General features: G+C 36.6%; 1 protein-coding gene across 9 annotated transcripts in view; it reads right to left on the reverse strand.

The window, feature by feature from the left end:
- Kif1b (kinesin family member 1B) overlaps positions 1-15887 on the reverse strand; it is a 148738-nt gene that overhangs the window by 107918 nt on the left and 24933 nt on the right. For all 9 annotated transcript variants that reach the window (XM_046424841.2, XM_046424839.2, XM_046424837.2 and 6 more), the window contains exons 3-4: positions 2823-2899; positions 567-746 (exon numbers count right to left, since the gene is read on the reverse strand). In XM_046424841.2, coding sequence (XP_046280797.1) covers positions 567-746; positions 2823-2899 — 257 coding nt within the window. The remainder of the gene's footprint in view (positions 1-566; positions 747-2822; positions 2900-15887) is intronic.

Raw genomic sequence — 15887 nt, forward strand, 5'->3', positions numbered from 1 at the left:
CCCCTATAAAACTTTCCCTTTACTACTACATCAAGACTCCTCACCCTTATATGAGATGCTACTCTACTGCAAAGTGACATTTCTTGACAGGAAACATTAAATTTTTCTTGATCTGGAAAATTTTAAACTTCATCCTATCCCCTGTATTTCTTCTGTAAAATATGTGATATTTTAATAAAAACAATAAAAATGCTACCGAATTTTCATTTGCTATACTTTTAGCATAAGGCAATCATATACTACAATGGCAATCATACTTTAAAGCAATTTACACTTTGTGATTCTCTAGAAGTCTGAATGGAATTTGAAATTTACAACAAATGGTAATTTTGAAATAATAATTATATTTTAAAAAAACACGCTTTTTCATGACTGGGACTACTATATACGAAGAAGGACAATTCCTAAATACATGTCTTAATATAAACATATTTTAATTAAAAAATTAACCAGAGCCTCACACATGCTAGGCAAGTGCTCTACCTAGCAAATCCTAGTCCTTGAATAAATATTTGCAAAATAAAAATATCTGTTAAAGCAAGTTTTTTTGCTGTTTTATTTTTTACCTGGGGAATGATGCCAGCCTGACTTTCTTCTTGTTTACCCATCATTGTATAAGATTTCCCAGCACCAGTCTGCCCATAGGCAAAAATACAGACATTATAACCCTCAAAGGCATGTAAGAGCATTTCCTTTCCGATGTCATTGTACACACGATTTTGAGATGCAAAACAGGGATCTTCAGGCTGTAAAGATTAAAAACAAAGAAAAATAAATGGCATTCTATTCATAATCCATATTTATTTGATTGCTTACATAATAAATAAGTGTTTAGAATCAGAATAGAAACCCAAAATATGCCACACATTTTTAACTACCCACTACATGAAGGTTTTCTCGTTATTCTCATTCTTCTCCTTCCCGCCCAACTAAGCTCTATTAAGAGGCATCCAGGTCAGCCATGCACAAAAACTTCAAGGTGAAATTTATCTGGCATAATTATGTTTCATTTTCCATAACCTTATACTACTCTGTTCATAAGGAACTCCAAGAAGATTTTCTTAAGTAGAAAATGGGAATAAAAGATCAAAGGTCGGGTCCACATTAAAAAAATACTTCTTTGAACTCACTTAGCTAATGAGGCTCTTTTCAATAAACATAGCTTTCAGTGAAGAATGCTTACAATTCATTCCAGACTATTCCTTAGCAATTAGCTTTCGTTGATAGTTCTTTTTTTTTTTAATATTTATCTATTTTTTAGGTGTAGATGGACACAACACAATGTCTTTATTTTTATGTGGTGCTGAGGATCGAACCCAGGTCCCACCCGTGCTAGGGGAGCGCTCTACTGCTGAGCCACAATCCCATCCCTTGTTGATAGTTTAAAACATCTCTTACTCCTCAATGTAAAACAGGACAAACAAAAACTAAAACATACAACAGAGATGGATGGTACAAAAGCAAACTCCAGTTTAGAACAATCCCTAAAAGCCAGCAAACACTAGGGTCATACAGTGAGTAAAGGTGCCATGGTGGCCCCTATTCTCCATTTTCCTAGATGTTAATGATATCTTGTTTTCCTTGTGGATTTGCAGGTTCTTTCCAAACATTCAGAATACACCGATCTACTGTGATTAAAAGAAAAGAAAAGAAAAAACAAGCCAAATGTGGTGGCCCACAGCTACTCTAGAAGCTGAGGTAGGAGGAGCACAAGTTGGAGGCCAGCATCAGCAACTTAGCAAGACACTGTTGCTGGGGTTGTAGGCAAAGTAGAGTATTCACCTCACATGTATGAAGCACTGGGTTCAATCCTCGGCACCACATAAAAATAAAATTGTGTCCATTTACAACTAAAAAAATATTTAAAAAATAAAAATAAAAAAAGACTGAGGATAGGGCCGAGGATATAGCTCAGTGGTAGAGCAACCCTGGATCTATTCCCAGTAACACAAATCAAACTAACAAATGAACAACAATTTAACTGAGGTCATTCCAATCTTCCTAGATACATCTTCAAAATTTTAACTTAAAACTAGCAATACACTGGGGCTGGGGTTGTGGCTCAGCAGTAGTACGCTCCCCTAGCACGTGTGAAACCCTGGGTTCGATCCTCAGCACCACATAAAAATAAATAAATAAAATAAAGGTATTGTGTTCAACTACAAAAACTAAAAAATACTAAAAAAATTTAAAAAAAAAAAAAAACGAACTGGCAATACACTAAGCAGTTTGGCACTACCTAAGATCTGTAAGTACAGTAACATTCATAATGCAAATCCTAAAATACTTCTAAATAAATCCTCAAGGAATATCTAAATCAGAGTAAATTAGGTTCCATATTTAGTGTAAACTAAATGCTTATATGTATGTGTGTGTGTATGTGTGTGTGTGTGTGTATATATATATATATATATACACACACACACACACACATATACATATATATATACATATACATGTATGGGGGTACATAAACTTTCCATCAAATAAAATACTTTGTTTTATTCTTTAGATAATATTCACTATATCAAAAAAATGTAGTCATGGCTGAGCGTAGGGCACATGCCTGTAATCACAGCAGCTCAGAAGACTGAGGCAGCTAAAATGAGACACTAAGCAACTCAGTGAGACCCTGTCTCAAAATACAAAACAGGGCTAGGGATGTCGCATTCAGTGGTTGAGTGCCCCTGAGGTCAATTCCAGTACCACCACCACCACCCCCCAAAAAAAGTCATGCTTGAGCACACTTACAAACCAAGAATAAGACCAGCTCCACCAGGGAAAACACTAACATGAAAGTAAAGAGGAGGAAAGAAACTCACCGAGGTGTGAGACCAATAGGAGTAGTCGAAGCTGAAGGACTTTGGTGCTTCCTTTGGGTTCTTTGGGTTAATAATACCTAGAGGATGAAAATGTTTCCATTAAGTCTTTCAGTAACAAGTTCATTAATTCAAAATCATATTATACTATATGTTCAAAAATATCGAAATCAGTATATTCATAGCAATGAATTTAAATAGGGCAATCAAAACATAAAAGTATCATGGTGTTTTTTTTTTTTTTTTAAGTTGTAGTTGGGTATAATATCTTTATTTTATTTATTTAATTTTTATATGGTGCTGAGGATCTCGAACCCAGGGCCTTGCATACGCAAGGTAAGTACTCAACCACTGAGCCACAACCACAGCCCCCAAATGTATCACATTTTTGAAGACATAATTTACATATGGAACTTCAAAAAACTCAGGCCAACAACAGTTAAGTGGGTATTACCAGTATTCAGAACAGAGGCAAATACACAGTGAGTTCTCAGAAAATATTCTGTGATTGAATGTTTATCATCCTCCCTAGGAAAGTAGCAGTCAAAATTTAGAAATGAATCATGTTACAAGTTCAAGGTACCTCATAAAGTTTGAAATATGTCGACAAATCAGAAATAATTAGAAAAATGTTGCATTAATCCAACCACAATTTGTAACCAACTCTTTTTAAAGATCTTACTATCTACTTCAGAAAAGCATTTGAAAATGAAGCATTCATAGTTGAAATCCTTGGTTGACAATAATGAATATGTAAGTTATTACATATGAAGTATGCACATATATGTGTTTATGCAGTGGAATTGCAGACTACTAAATTTTCTGTAGAATGTTAAGTTACTTTTTGACTTAAAAGCATGAAGTCACTGCCCATATTAAAAGTGATTTGTCATTTAATCCACTCTAAACTTCAGGGGCTGACTGTGAAGCTTAATATCTTCCTTTTTCATACAAAGCTTCTGACTCCTCATATTTCACATGAAACAGAATCCTTGTAACATGTGGTCATGAAATCTGGAAGACTGGACATCTCAACAAATCTGCTTCTCTAAAACAGGGCCACATCCTAGACTATCAGTGAGATCAGGATTAAAAAATAAATCTGTCTCAGGCAGCTGCTGCTCAGGACACAAATAGCAACAGTTGCTATGGTGCTTAGCTCCCTCGCGCTCTCTCTCTCTCTCTCTCTCTGTCTCTCTCTCTCTCTCTCTGGATTCCACTGGGTACAGCCACACACTTACGTTCCAACCTCAAATGCTGACAGAGTATTAATAAGGCTCACACTGCACATAATCATGTGACAAGGGGACACAGTTCTAGAAAGAACATCTCTCAAAACACAAATGGTAATCTAAGCAAGGAAGTGGACTTCTTTTAAAAATATTTAATTTTTAGTTGTAGTTGGACACAATTCCTTTATTCCATTCATTTATTTTTATGTGGTGCTAAGGATCAAACCCAGGGCCCTGCGTATGTTAGGCGAGTGCTCTACCACTGAGCCACAACCCCAGCCCCAAGGAAATGTACTTCTAACCAAAAGGTACTATATACAAGATTTAAATAACTGCCAACATATAAAGAGCAGTTACTCATAGACAGAAGTATTTTTTGTTTATCTCTTTAATTCTCCCAACTGCTCAAGAGGCAAATGATTTCACATTCTCATTGTATAGATGAAACAGGCTCCAGAGCTCACACTTTTAGCCAAAGACCATCATTTAAATGCCTACTCTCTATGTCTGTGAGCGATGCCAAGACAAAGGACAGTAAGGCATTTTGTGTATATGCATAATTAAACCATTTCAAAATTAAACCACCACCCTTATTTAAAACTCCCTATCCATTTAAAACTGGGAATTACAAGGATCATATACCATTCAAACTCTACCAACAAAATGGAAATTAGCATCCCACTGCATGATCCAGATTCTGGATTTCAGTGACTTGGCAATAAGAACTCCATTAAAGCCAGGTAGGGTGGCACACACCTGTAATCCCCATGGCCCAAGAGGCTGAGGCAGGAGGTCCACAAGTTCAAAGCCAGCCATAGCAACTTAGCAAGACCCTCTCTCAAAATTTAAAAAAATAAAATAAAAAACAGGCTGGGGATGTGGCTCAGTGGTTAAGCACCCCTGGTTTCAATCCCCTGTGCAAAAAAAAAAAAAAAAAAAAAAGAAATCTGATGAGATGCAGGGTACTCCCTCTGAAGCATCTTTACCACTCTAAAACAAAACATTTCCAATCTCTGCAAATTTTTTTAAAGTCACATTTCATACATTCTTTTAGCTACCAACTTTTGAGAAAGAACCAATTCTCACATCCTATCCCATCATTGTCTTTTTTCTAGAAAAAAAGAAAAGTACACCACGAGTTAATTTTTTCAAGGTACATATGATCCTTCCCTCCTTCTCAGGATTCCCTTCTCCCAGATCTGTAAAAATTCTGATACCAGTTATTTTTCCTTATTTATATCTTCAAAACCAATCTACAATGGACTGTTGTTGTGGCTCAGTGGAGAGCATTTGCCTAGCAAGCGTGAGGCATTGGATTTGGTCCTTAGCACCACGTAAAAATAAATAAAGGTGGGCTGGGGATGTGGCTCAAGCGGTAGCACACCGCCTGGCATGCGTGCGGCCCAGGTTCGATCCTCAGCACCACATACAAACAATGATGTTGTGTCTGCCAAAAACTAAAAAAAAAAAATATATATATATTAAAAAAAATTCTGGCTCTCTCTCTCTCTCTTAAAAATAAATAAATAAAGGTATTGTGCCCATCTAAAAATATTTTTTTTAAATCTATACCTACCAACAATGAACACCTTTTAACATAAATATACAGTTTTTTTTTAAGAATTTTAATATTTATTTTTTAGTTATCGGCAGACACAACATCTTTGTATGTGGTGCTGAGGATCGAATCCGGGCCGCACGCATGCCAGGCAAGCACGCTACCGCTTGAGCCACATCCCAGCCCCAAATACACAGTTTTTTAAAGAAAAGTTCTTTAGGGTCTAGGGTTGTGGCTCAAGCAGTAGAGCACTTGCCTAGTACTTATGAGGCCCTTGATTTGATCCTCAGCACTACATAAAAATAAATACATAAAATAAAGGTTTTTTTTTAAAAAAAAGCTCTTTATAAGTCTGAAGATGGAGCTTTGTGGTAGAGTATTTTCATGGCAAGTGCAAGGCCCTGGGTCCCATCCCCAGAAATGCAAAGAAAAAAAAGCCTCTTTATATTTGGCAAACAACATTAAATTTACCCACAATATTTAAAAAGAATTCAATTTCCAAATGAGAAATGTAAGACACTTTAGAACAATATAGAAATTCAATATCGCTATTACCTCTTTCAGAAGGCACTGGTGATTTTTACATCTTAAAATCAGTACCTGTAGAGTTATTTTATTCTTTATAATTATGTATACATCATATAATTATAAAGAATAAAATAACTTGAATACATTTGTCCTAATAAAAAAATTTTAAACAATAGAACTTAGAAACGAAAAAAATTTTTACAGGGATAAAATCTCAATAACAGCATTTACACTCATTAAACCCTCTAAAAAAAGCCCTTAAAGGCCACGGTTATTTCCATGGACAATGAGTTAGTGTTTTTAAATATGCCAAACAATGTTTCTTGTTCTTCCCCACCGACCAATACTGAGGACTGAACCTAGGGGCTCTTTACCTGAGCTATATCCCCAGCCCTTTTCATTTTTTATTTTGAGACAGGGTCTTGCTAAGTTGCCCAGGCTAGCTACAAACTTGTGATCCTCCTGCCTCAGATTTTAAAGTAGCTAGAATCACAGGTGTACGCCATCATACCCAGCAGTATTTTTCTTTCTGAATTAATAATGGTTGAGGTCTACCTCCCTATCTCTAGCCCAATAAAGAAATTGGAAGATTCTGACCTAAAAGGGAAGGGGAAGGCCTGGGGTTGTGGCTCAGCGGTGGAGCGCTCACCTAGCATATGCGGGGTGCTGGGTTTAGTCCTCAGCACCACATAAAAAAATAAATAAATAAAATAAAGGTATTTTGTCTGACTACAACTAAAGGAAAATATTTTTTAAAAAAGGAAGAGGAGCAGCTCAAGAGGCTGAGGCAAAAAAAGCACAGGTTTGAAGCCAGACTCAACAACTTAGCGAGGCTCTAAGCTAACTTAGACCTTGTCTCAAAATTAAAATGAAAAGGGCTGGGGATTTTGGGCTTGGTAATTAAGTGCCACTGGATTCAATCCCTAGTATGAAAAACAAAAAAACAACAACAAAAGGGTGGAGGACGACAGTATTATTCTATCTTGTAATAGAACACTGGATTTGGAATAAAGGACCAACATCAGTGCCTACATATTAGTACATCATTTAATAGAAGTTTATAAAGAAATATTATACTTAGATTTTTGTGTGTGAGACTCTGGGTATTACAGTGCCCATCTTCTGCTTCCTGGCTGCCATGATGTTCTACCTCATCACAAGCCCAACAATAGACTGAAACCATGAGCCAAAATAAATCCTTCCTCCCTTTCAGTCGATTTTATCTAAACTTTTGTCACAGTCACAAAAAGCTAATGAACACAACCACACTGTAAATGATGAGAGATGTTAACTCATCAAATTAAGAAGCCAAATCCAGTGAAGGCTTATGACCAAGGCAAGGATTTTTAGTTTTACTCTAAAAATAATAAGAAGCTAATGAAGAATTTTAAGCAGAGGGGCAGCATATCTGATTTATACCTCTAAAATATGTCTGGCTACTACATGGGGACATGGGTAGAAAGCAGAGACAAGAAGCTATTGTAATACTGATTTTGGGTTAAAGTAAAAATGGTAAAAAGTGATTGAGGATATATTATGAAGGCAAAGACAACAGGACTTACTGATGGAATCTGTGAGAAAAAGGGAAAAGGCAAGAATGAGTATTTTTGATCTGTGCAACTAAAAGAATGGGTAATGAAAGAGCAGCCACTTCGGTTGGGTGAGAAAGGGGGAAACCACAGTTATGTTTAGGACATGTTGGGTTTGAGACACTTCTTAAGACTTTCAAGTAGAGTTAAGCTGGCATTGGGTGGACAACTCTAGGAAGAGTCCTACAGAAAGATACAGGCAGAAGAAATTAACCTGGGAGTCATTGTTCCAATGGCATTTAAAGGCTTGGGACTGGATGAAATCACCTGCAGGGTCTGTCTTCTCTGGAGATAGAGAAATAAGGACAAAGGACTGTTTGGGTGAAGAACTGAGAGTGGCCTAGAGGAAGGCAATAGGGAGGGCACCAGGTATGGCAGCCAGGATATGAAAATGATTCAGAAGGCAGGCAAACTATGTTTCCTACCATTACTACAATGATCTTCATTAAAACCAACTTCAGGACTCCCCAGGGAATGAGTCTTTGCTCAGACTGTCTTGTGATTTTCCAATCCCTTGCTCTGCTAACCTGCTCCTTTGGGTCCTGGATCCAGTAACCATCCAAATCTTGTCTGCTTTCAAAGCTGTTTTCCTTCATGAATCTGAAAGGCAGCCACAACATGTAAGACCTGAATGTTTTCCCCTCAAGTCCAAAAGGATGACCCCTCATTCATCCTCTCCATAGAACCCTCATACCTTCACTCTGTCTTCAAATTTTGTCCTCATGCTATAGCCAACACTGGTTACCTCAGGAAAGCCAAGGACACTCAGGATAGTGTCCTTACTATCAAGGCTGTCTTTACCCTTATCCATGAGAAACATCTTCAAAACAGTGATCACAAAATGTTATTTATGAACCACAGCTGACCACGTTCTCTTTCTTGGAGCCACTCCAAGTCAAAATTACTAGCCATATAAAGTCTGTTAAATGTCTCAATTTAACCCTTTTTTCTCCTTGTCTTTTTTCCAATTTTATTATCTTGCCATCTTTATGCAGAAATGATGTTTTCATCACTGAGCCCTAGAAAATAAGGCAGTCAAAACAACATTTGTACTTAAAAGCCTTTTTATCCTGCAGGATAAATGTGTTTATCTAATATCTCAAAGTCTCTAATGTAGTAATTATACTGTTGCTAGCAAACTACTAAGATTTTGTCTGTGGCTATAATTAACATATCAGTATAGCAACACTGTAACTTTATATTAACTTTTCTCACAAAGCATGTTCCCGGCTTGTTAAAAATTCCAGTGGTATCTTCAGTACAACCTTCCTCTTCCAAAATCCTCAAATAACAAAAATTAAGAAAAAATAGTATATAGGCTGGGGTTGTAGCTAAGAGGTAGAGCACTTGCCTAACATGTGTGAGGCCCTGGGTTCGATTCTCAGCACCACATATAAATAAATAAAAGTCTATTGACAACTAAAAAAATACTAAAAGGAAAAAAAATTTTTTTAAATGGTATACAATTAGGGCTGAGGTTGTAGCTCGGTAGAAGAGCACTTTCATAGCCTGCATGAGGCACTGGGTTCGATCCTCAGCACCAAATAAAAAAATAAATAAATAAAATAAATGGGGGGGCTGGGGTTATGGCTCAGTGGTAGAGTGCTTGCCTCACACGTGCAAGGCCCTGGGTTCGATCCTCAGCACCACATAAAAATAAATAAATAAAATAAGCACATTATGTCCATCTACAACTAAAATATATATACAAAAAAATGGTATACAATAAAAATACTGTATGTGCCAATTATATTTTAAAACCATAAAAGCAAAACCCATAGACAGCCCCTTCCCCTTCTCACAGCAATATATTCTGGAAATATAGTAAAATGTTTACACAAAGCATATTGTCATAAAGCAAGTTTGAGCAAAAGACCTATCATAAAGCTCCTTCATCATTTTAAAATAACAAACTTAGATTCTAATCTTACAAAACAGGCATAAATGTACCATATGTGTTCATCATAATCTGAATCCCAGAGTTCAAGAAAATAAATATATATCCAGGTGCAACGGCACACACCTGTAATCCCAGAAACTTGGGAGGCTGAGGCAGGAGGATCACAAGCTCAAAGCCAGCCTCAGCAAAGTAGCAAGGCCCTAAGCAACTAGGTCAAACTGTCTCAAGGGGCTGGAGTTGTATGTAGCTCAGTGGTAAGCTCTTGCCTAGCACATCTTAGACACTGGGTTCACTCCTCAGCACCACATAAAAATAAATAAAATAAAGGTATTGTGTCCATCTACAACTAAAAGTTTTTTCTTTTTTCTTTTTTTTTTTTTTTTTTAAGTCTCAAAATGCTGGGCATGGTGGCACATACGTGTATCCCAGCGGATCAGGAAGCTGAGGCAGGAGGATCCCGAGTTCAAAGCCAGGCTCAGCAAAAGCAAGGCATTAAGCAAGACCCTGTCTCTAAATAAAATATGAAGTAGGGCTGGGAATGTGGCTCAGTGGATGAGTTCCCCTGAGTTCAATCCCTGATATTCACCCCCCAAAAGAGTCTCAAAGTAAAAATTTTAAAAATGGGGGGGAAGGCTAGGGATCTAGCTAAGTGCCCCTAGGTTTAATCCCTGGCACCAAATAAATAAATAAATAAATATGCAACATGAGGGAAAAAAAAAAACCTGCAATTCCTTAGTGCCATTATGTGATCACTATTACATAAAATAAACTAGATATAATATTCTTGAAACTCTCACATAACAGTTCTGCTCTTCCTAAACAAATTTAATAATTTTAAAGAGAAACAATCTGAAAGGTTTGGAGCACTGAATCCAAGTGACCCAAAGATTTCTATGCTGGTAATTATGATCCCCTCCCTTTTTTCATGACTTTACTCTTTCAAGAAGAGACACCAAGATAAATATTAACCTAAACAGTAAAATTCAAATTAGACAAAGACATTCAGGATTGCTGCACAGAAAAGTGGAAAAACTATCTTAAGAGGTGACAGAAGGGGCTGGGGCTGGGGCTGGGGCTCAGTGGTAGAGCACTCGCCTAGCATGTGCAAGGCCCTGGGTTCAATCCTCAGCACCACATAATAATAAAAAAACAAAATGCATTAAAAAAAAAAAGAGGTGACAAAAGAAAAAAATGAGGAGCAGGCAGCCAAGTACATTTTCTGGTTCTCCCAATTCCCAGATTTGTGAGAGCCTAGGCAAGTGGGCTAGCACCCCCAGGCCTCAGTGCCACCTTCTGTGAATATAGGAAGATTATTGTGGTGGTGCCTAAGTGTGCCTGGCACAGCTTAAATGTTTATTGTTGTTAATTACTAATCATGGTATTTTTCCTCAACAAAAGGCAGTTTAAAAAGTAAAGGTTTTTGTTTTTCCTTTCACCCATTTTGCCTCCTCAAGTTTATTCACAATGAAAGGAACTCTGGTATCAGACCAGAACAATGTCTGGGGAAACAATACATGTAGTTAAATCATTTCCTCATTGTGCAGCTTCTGCTAATTCTGGCCCTTCAGTTCCCTGTTCTCAAAAACAAAGGCCTCTCAGACATTTCCTACCTTTCCCCTCCCACCCCTCCTTCATTTGGATGCCCATCCTCAGTGCGTTACTAACAGTCATCACACTACTTCCATTACTATGTATATCTAAGATAAGTCTAAAAACTCTGAAAGTTTGGTGGCCTGTATGCTAAACATCAAAAACCTAATTTCCCATAGACATTTGAAAGTATAATTTCATATTTCTTATTCCTACCACTTGTAAGACTTCATCCAACAATACAATTAAAAATAGTCTTAGCCTATTACAATACCCATTCCTTGAAAGAGCAAAAATTAAATCTATGAATGCCCACTGTGCCTAACAGGACTAGAAGTAGTGGTTCCTTTAAAACTAACCGCTCTCCAGACTGTTGGCTCCCATTACAAGGCTTCACATTTCACTGGGCAACTACCAAAAGCAATCAGCACCATGTTACTGGCATGAACTTTTAAAAATGAACTCCAAAGCATCTCTTGAGAGTTGCAAAGAAGGAAGAACAGGAGGAAGGAAGGAAGGAAGGAAGGAAGGAAGGGAAGGAAAGGAAAGGGATGAACCAACCTCTGGACATGAGAAACCAACAAAAGCACATATAAAAGCAACTTAAAGTTCAGTTTGGATATTCATCAAAGCGACCTCAAATGACTAGAGAGTAAGATGAAAAGCAACAAAGAAAGAAGACTAGATTTCCTATTAAAAAAATTTTCCCATTGTCTCTCTTAGATGATTTGATGTGACAACAATTTATTTAAGTAGTTAAGGAAGTTTAAATTATATAATATAATAAAAAGCAATTCCAACTACACAACAAAAAAAAAGCCCCCTCCAACTTTGTGATGGCTTCAATAATTTTTGCCCTTATATTTTCTCACTGAAAGTAATTTAGTGACGAATTAAAATTAATGACAAAATATTTTGAAATACCATATTATTTCATTTGATCCTTACAATAACCATGCAACACTTTCTTTTGTGTGTGTGTGTGTGCTGGAAATTGAACCCAGTTTGTTGCACCTGCTAAACATGCACTCTAATGCTGAGCTACACACCCTAACCTAACATCTCCATTTAATAAGAATTTAAAGCTCTAGTACCTGAAAACACATGATGAATTAAATAAAATATGGGTACACCCCAGCCCTGAAATCTTATTTTTAAGCATATTTAAGAAAAGGGGGGCTGGGCTGTAGCTTAGTGGCAGAGTGCTTATCTAGCATGTGTGGGGCACTGGACTGGATCCTCAGCACCTCATATAAATAAATAAATAAATAAATAAATAAATAAACAAATAAATAAATAAATAGAATTATTATTTTTAGGGGGGGGGGGGCTAGGAAGTATAGATCAGTGGTAGAGCGCCCCTGGGTTTAATAGCCAGTGCCAAAAAAGAAAAAGTTATGGAGGTGTTACATGAATTAGAAGGAACCCTACCCAAAAAAAAGACCATATTATAGAATTTTATATAGTCACTAAGTCATGTAGAAAAATAGTTACACTGAAAACAGCAGATGAGAAGAAGCAAGCTAAAAAGTAGAGAGTGTGTGTGTGTGTGTGTGTGTGTGTGCGCGCGCACACGCGCGCACATGCGTATGCAAAAAATTTATTATGTGTACAGGTATAATAAAGGAAAAGAGCAGCAGACACATCGAGATGTTAACAGTAATGTCTCTGAGTGGTAAGATTAGAAATGATTTTTCTTTATTTTTTTTTATTTTCCAATTTTTCAATTACTTTTGTTTTCAGAACAAAAGACTTTAACATGGTATTTTTACATTCTAGAGCTAATAGGTTTATCTCATTAATGGATATACTAAATATGTCAGTAAAGTGTTCTAAAACAAGGGACAAAGACAACAGGTAGAACCTGCGCTATGAGAGCTAACAAATTATCTACCTTTTGTATTTTTTTTAATTAACAGTGTTAAGCTGTGATACTGATGGAGTAAAGTTGACACTAGGTAAAACATCAGAAGACAACTCCTTGACAAGAGTTAGAGAAGCAGTCAATGTCTTGGAAGAACAGTAATATGCTATTATTTGCTACAAAAGAAAAAAAAAACTGGCATTCCTCAAACAAAAGTTTCCTGAGACTCTAAGCCTCATTTTGATCTATTTTAAAGACATTTTTAAAAATATTGTTCAAAGCCAGGCACGGTGGAGCACACCTATAATTCCTGCAGCTGGCTCTGCAGGCTGAGACAGGAAGGTTGCGAGTTCAAAGCCAGCCTCAGCAACAGCAAGGTGCAACTTAGTGAGACCCTTCTCTAAATAAAACACAAAAGAAGGATGTGGCTCAGTGGTCAAGTGAGTAGAAAAAAAAAAAAATTGTTCAGTAGATATTTGAAAGAAGTTGTTACTAATTCAGAAGAAAAATTATATATAGCAAATGATAAGAGAAAGGTAAAGCAAATTCAATTTACTGAACACTTATTTTAGGAAGGTAAAAGAGACATCAAACACAACCTCAGAATTATTTCTTTTCCCCTTCAGGCTGCTGTCTTTCTTATGAGACACATTTTGTCAAGTGAAAACTGCTTATCAGCACTTAGTCCAAGAGGACATGACTGAAGTACTGCAGAGAAGAGGAGGACCCTGATAGCCAGATTAAAGAGCTGTTAAATAAGAAATAAGCATGCTACTTATTCTAATTTGCTGGAAAACAGATAAATACCCAAGATAATTACAGAATAATACTTTTCCCTGAACAATAACTCCCAGTATTTTCCTAATGTAAAGAAAACAATGAAAGTCACAGAGAGCAATTACTGCTGCAAAACCATACTTAAGTCAAAAGAATCCTCTTTTGTTCACTGAAGCAACCAAAACACGCAATCCTCAGTTGCTCCCAAGGCACTGCTATAAATACAAATTCTACAGCAAGAACTTGAGAAAAACTGCAAGATATGCCAAGAAGAAAAAAATGATTTCAACACCAATATGCCATTAAATTGTATTCATATAACCAATCAATACTTTATTGACAAATGTCAAAGTTATCTTCATTTCCAAAACCAAGAAGATCAGAAGCAGATAAATTTAGAAGATATGTGTATAACATACCAAAACAATTTTCCTTTCACTACAAACAAAATGCCTTTCTATGATATGTCTAAGTAATCAAATGCAATAGTGTTTTTAAATGTATACAACAAAAAAATACACCCGATATCTACAAATGGCACAATCTAATATCCTCTTTATGACCATAAACTTTATCTAAGCAGAATAAACAACATTATAAATATAGAGATACATTTCAGAATGTCAACTTAGCAATCCGCCACATGAGAAGTCATGAACTACTAAATAAAACTGTGTTGGATGTAGAAGAAATAACAAAGTATGTGTTAAATTATGAGGGAAGGGAAGGGAAATGGTAATTTAAAAACTGAAAGGGGGCAGAAGGATCAGGGTGACAATGGTCCCCAGCCAAATCAGTGGCCAACAGACATGTCTGACAAAGAAAGGTAGCCTCAAGGATCATGTCTTCCCCAACTCTGACACTGCAGAGGAAATGTGCTATTAATTAGTCAATATCCCTGAAGGAAAAGAAAGCCATGGATAATCAGGCTCAGGTCCTAGACTTTCCCCTTTGTTGACCTGTTTTAACTGCTTTTAACCAACTCCAGTTGAGTAAATGTAGCATCATTTCAGAGGCACCTTTATTTTTACTCACCATCTCCAAACACACACACACACACACACACACACACTCCCTTGTTGCTATAGCTGCAAGTCCTAACCACAAGAAAAGTGTTGCATTTCAGAATTTTTAAAAAGTTTACTGCCACTGGTAGCCAATCTGATTTCGATAGTTTACTAAACTCTCTCCCTATGCCCTATAAACCTCTTCTTTTAAAAAAAAAAATCTTTATTTCATTTTTATGTGGTGCTGAGGATCAAACCTAGTGCCTCACATGTGCTAGGTAAGCGCTGTACCTCTGAGCCACAACCCCAGCCCCTATAAACCTCTTTATATTCTTGTTGCTTACCTTCTTTTATTCCAGTAAATGAGAATCATTTAATCAATGAACATTTGACTATAAAAGTAAAGATTCCAGTATGAAGTTTCCTCAAAAGACTAGGAATGGAACCACCAATGTGATCCAATTATGCTACTCCATGTTTATAGCAGCACAATTCACAAGAGCCAAACTGTGGAACCAACCAGCCTAGGTGTTCATCAGTGGATGAACAGATAAAGAAAATGTGGTACATATACCCAAAGAAGATTAATTCAGCCATAAAGAAGTCAAATAAGGGCTGGGGTTGTAGCTCAGAGGTAGAGTGCTCGTCTAGCATGTGTGAGGCCCTGGGTTCGATCCTCAGCACCACATAAAAATAAATAAATAAAGGTATTTAAAAAAATAAATATTTTTAAAAAAGAAGTCAAATGAAATTATGTCATTTGCAAGAAAATGAATAAAACATGAGAATACTACTAAGCAAAATAAGCCAAACTCCCAAAAGTCAAGGGTCAAATATTTTCTCTCATAGGTGGAAGCTAAATAAGAAAAAGGAGAATAAAGGTATGGGGATGGAGGGAATATCATGAAAACAGAAGAGAGATCAGTAGAGTAGAGGGAAGAGTCCAGGGGAGGGATGAGGGGAGCAAAATACTGGGAAATAACATTGGTCAAATTATGCTGTTACATTGTATACATGTAAGTA

Source organism: Marmota monax, unplaced genomic scaffold (genome assembly GCF_021218885.2).
Source record: "Marmota monax isolate L192 unplaced genomic scaffold, Marmota_monax_Labrador192_F-V1.1 WCK01_AAM20220418_F8-fsc00080, whole genome shotgun sequence".
Classification (NCBI taxonomy): domain Eukaryota; kingdom Metazoa; phylum Chordata; class Mammalia; order Rodentia; family Sciuridae; genus Marmota; species Marmota monax.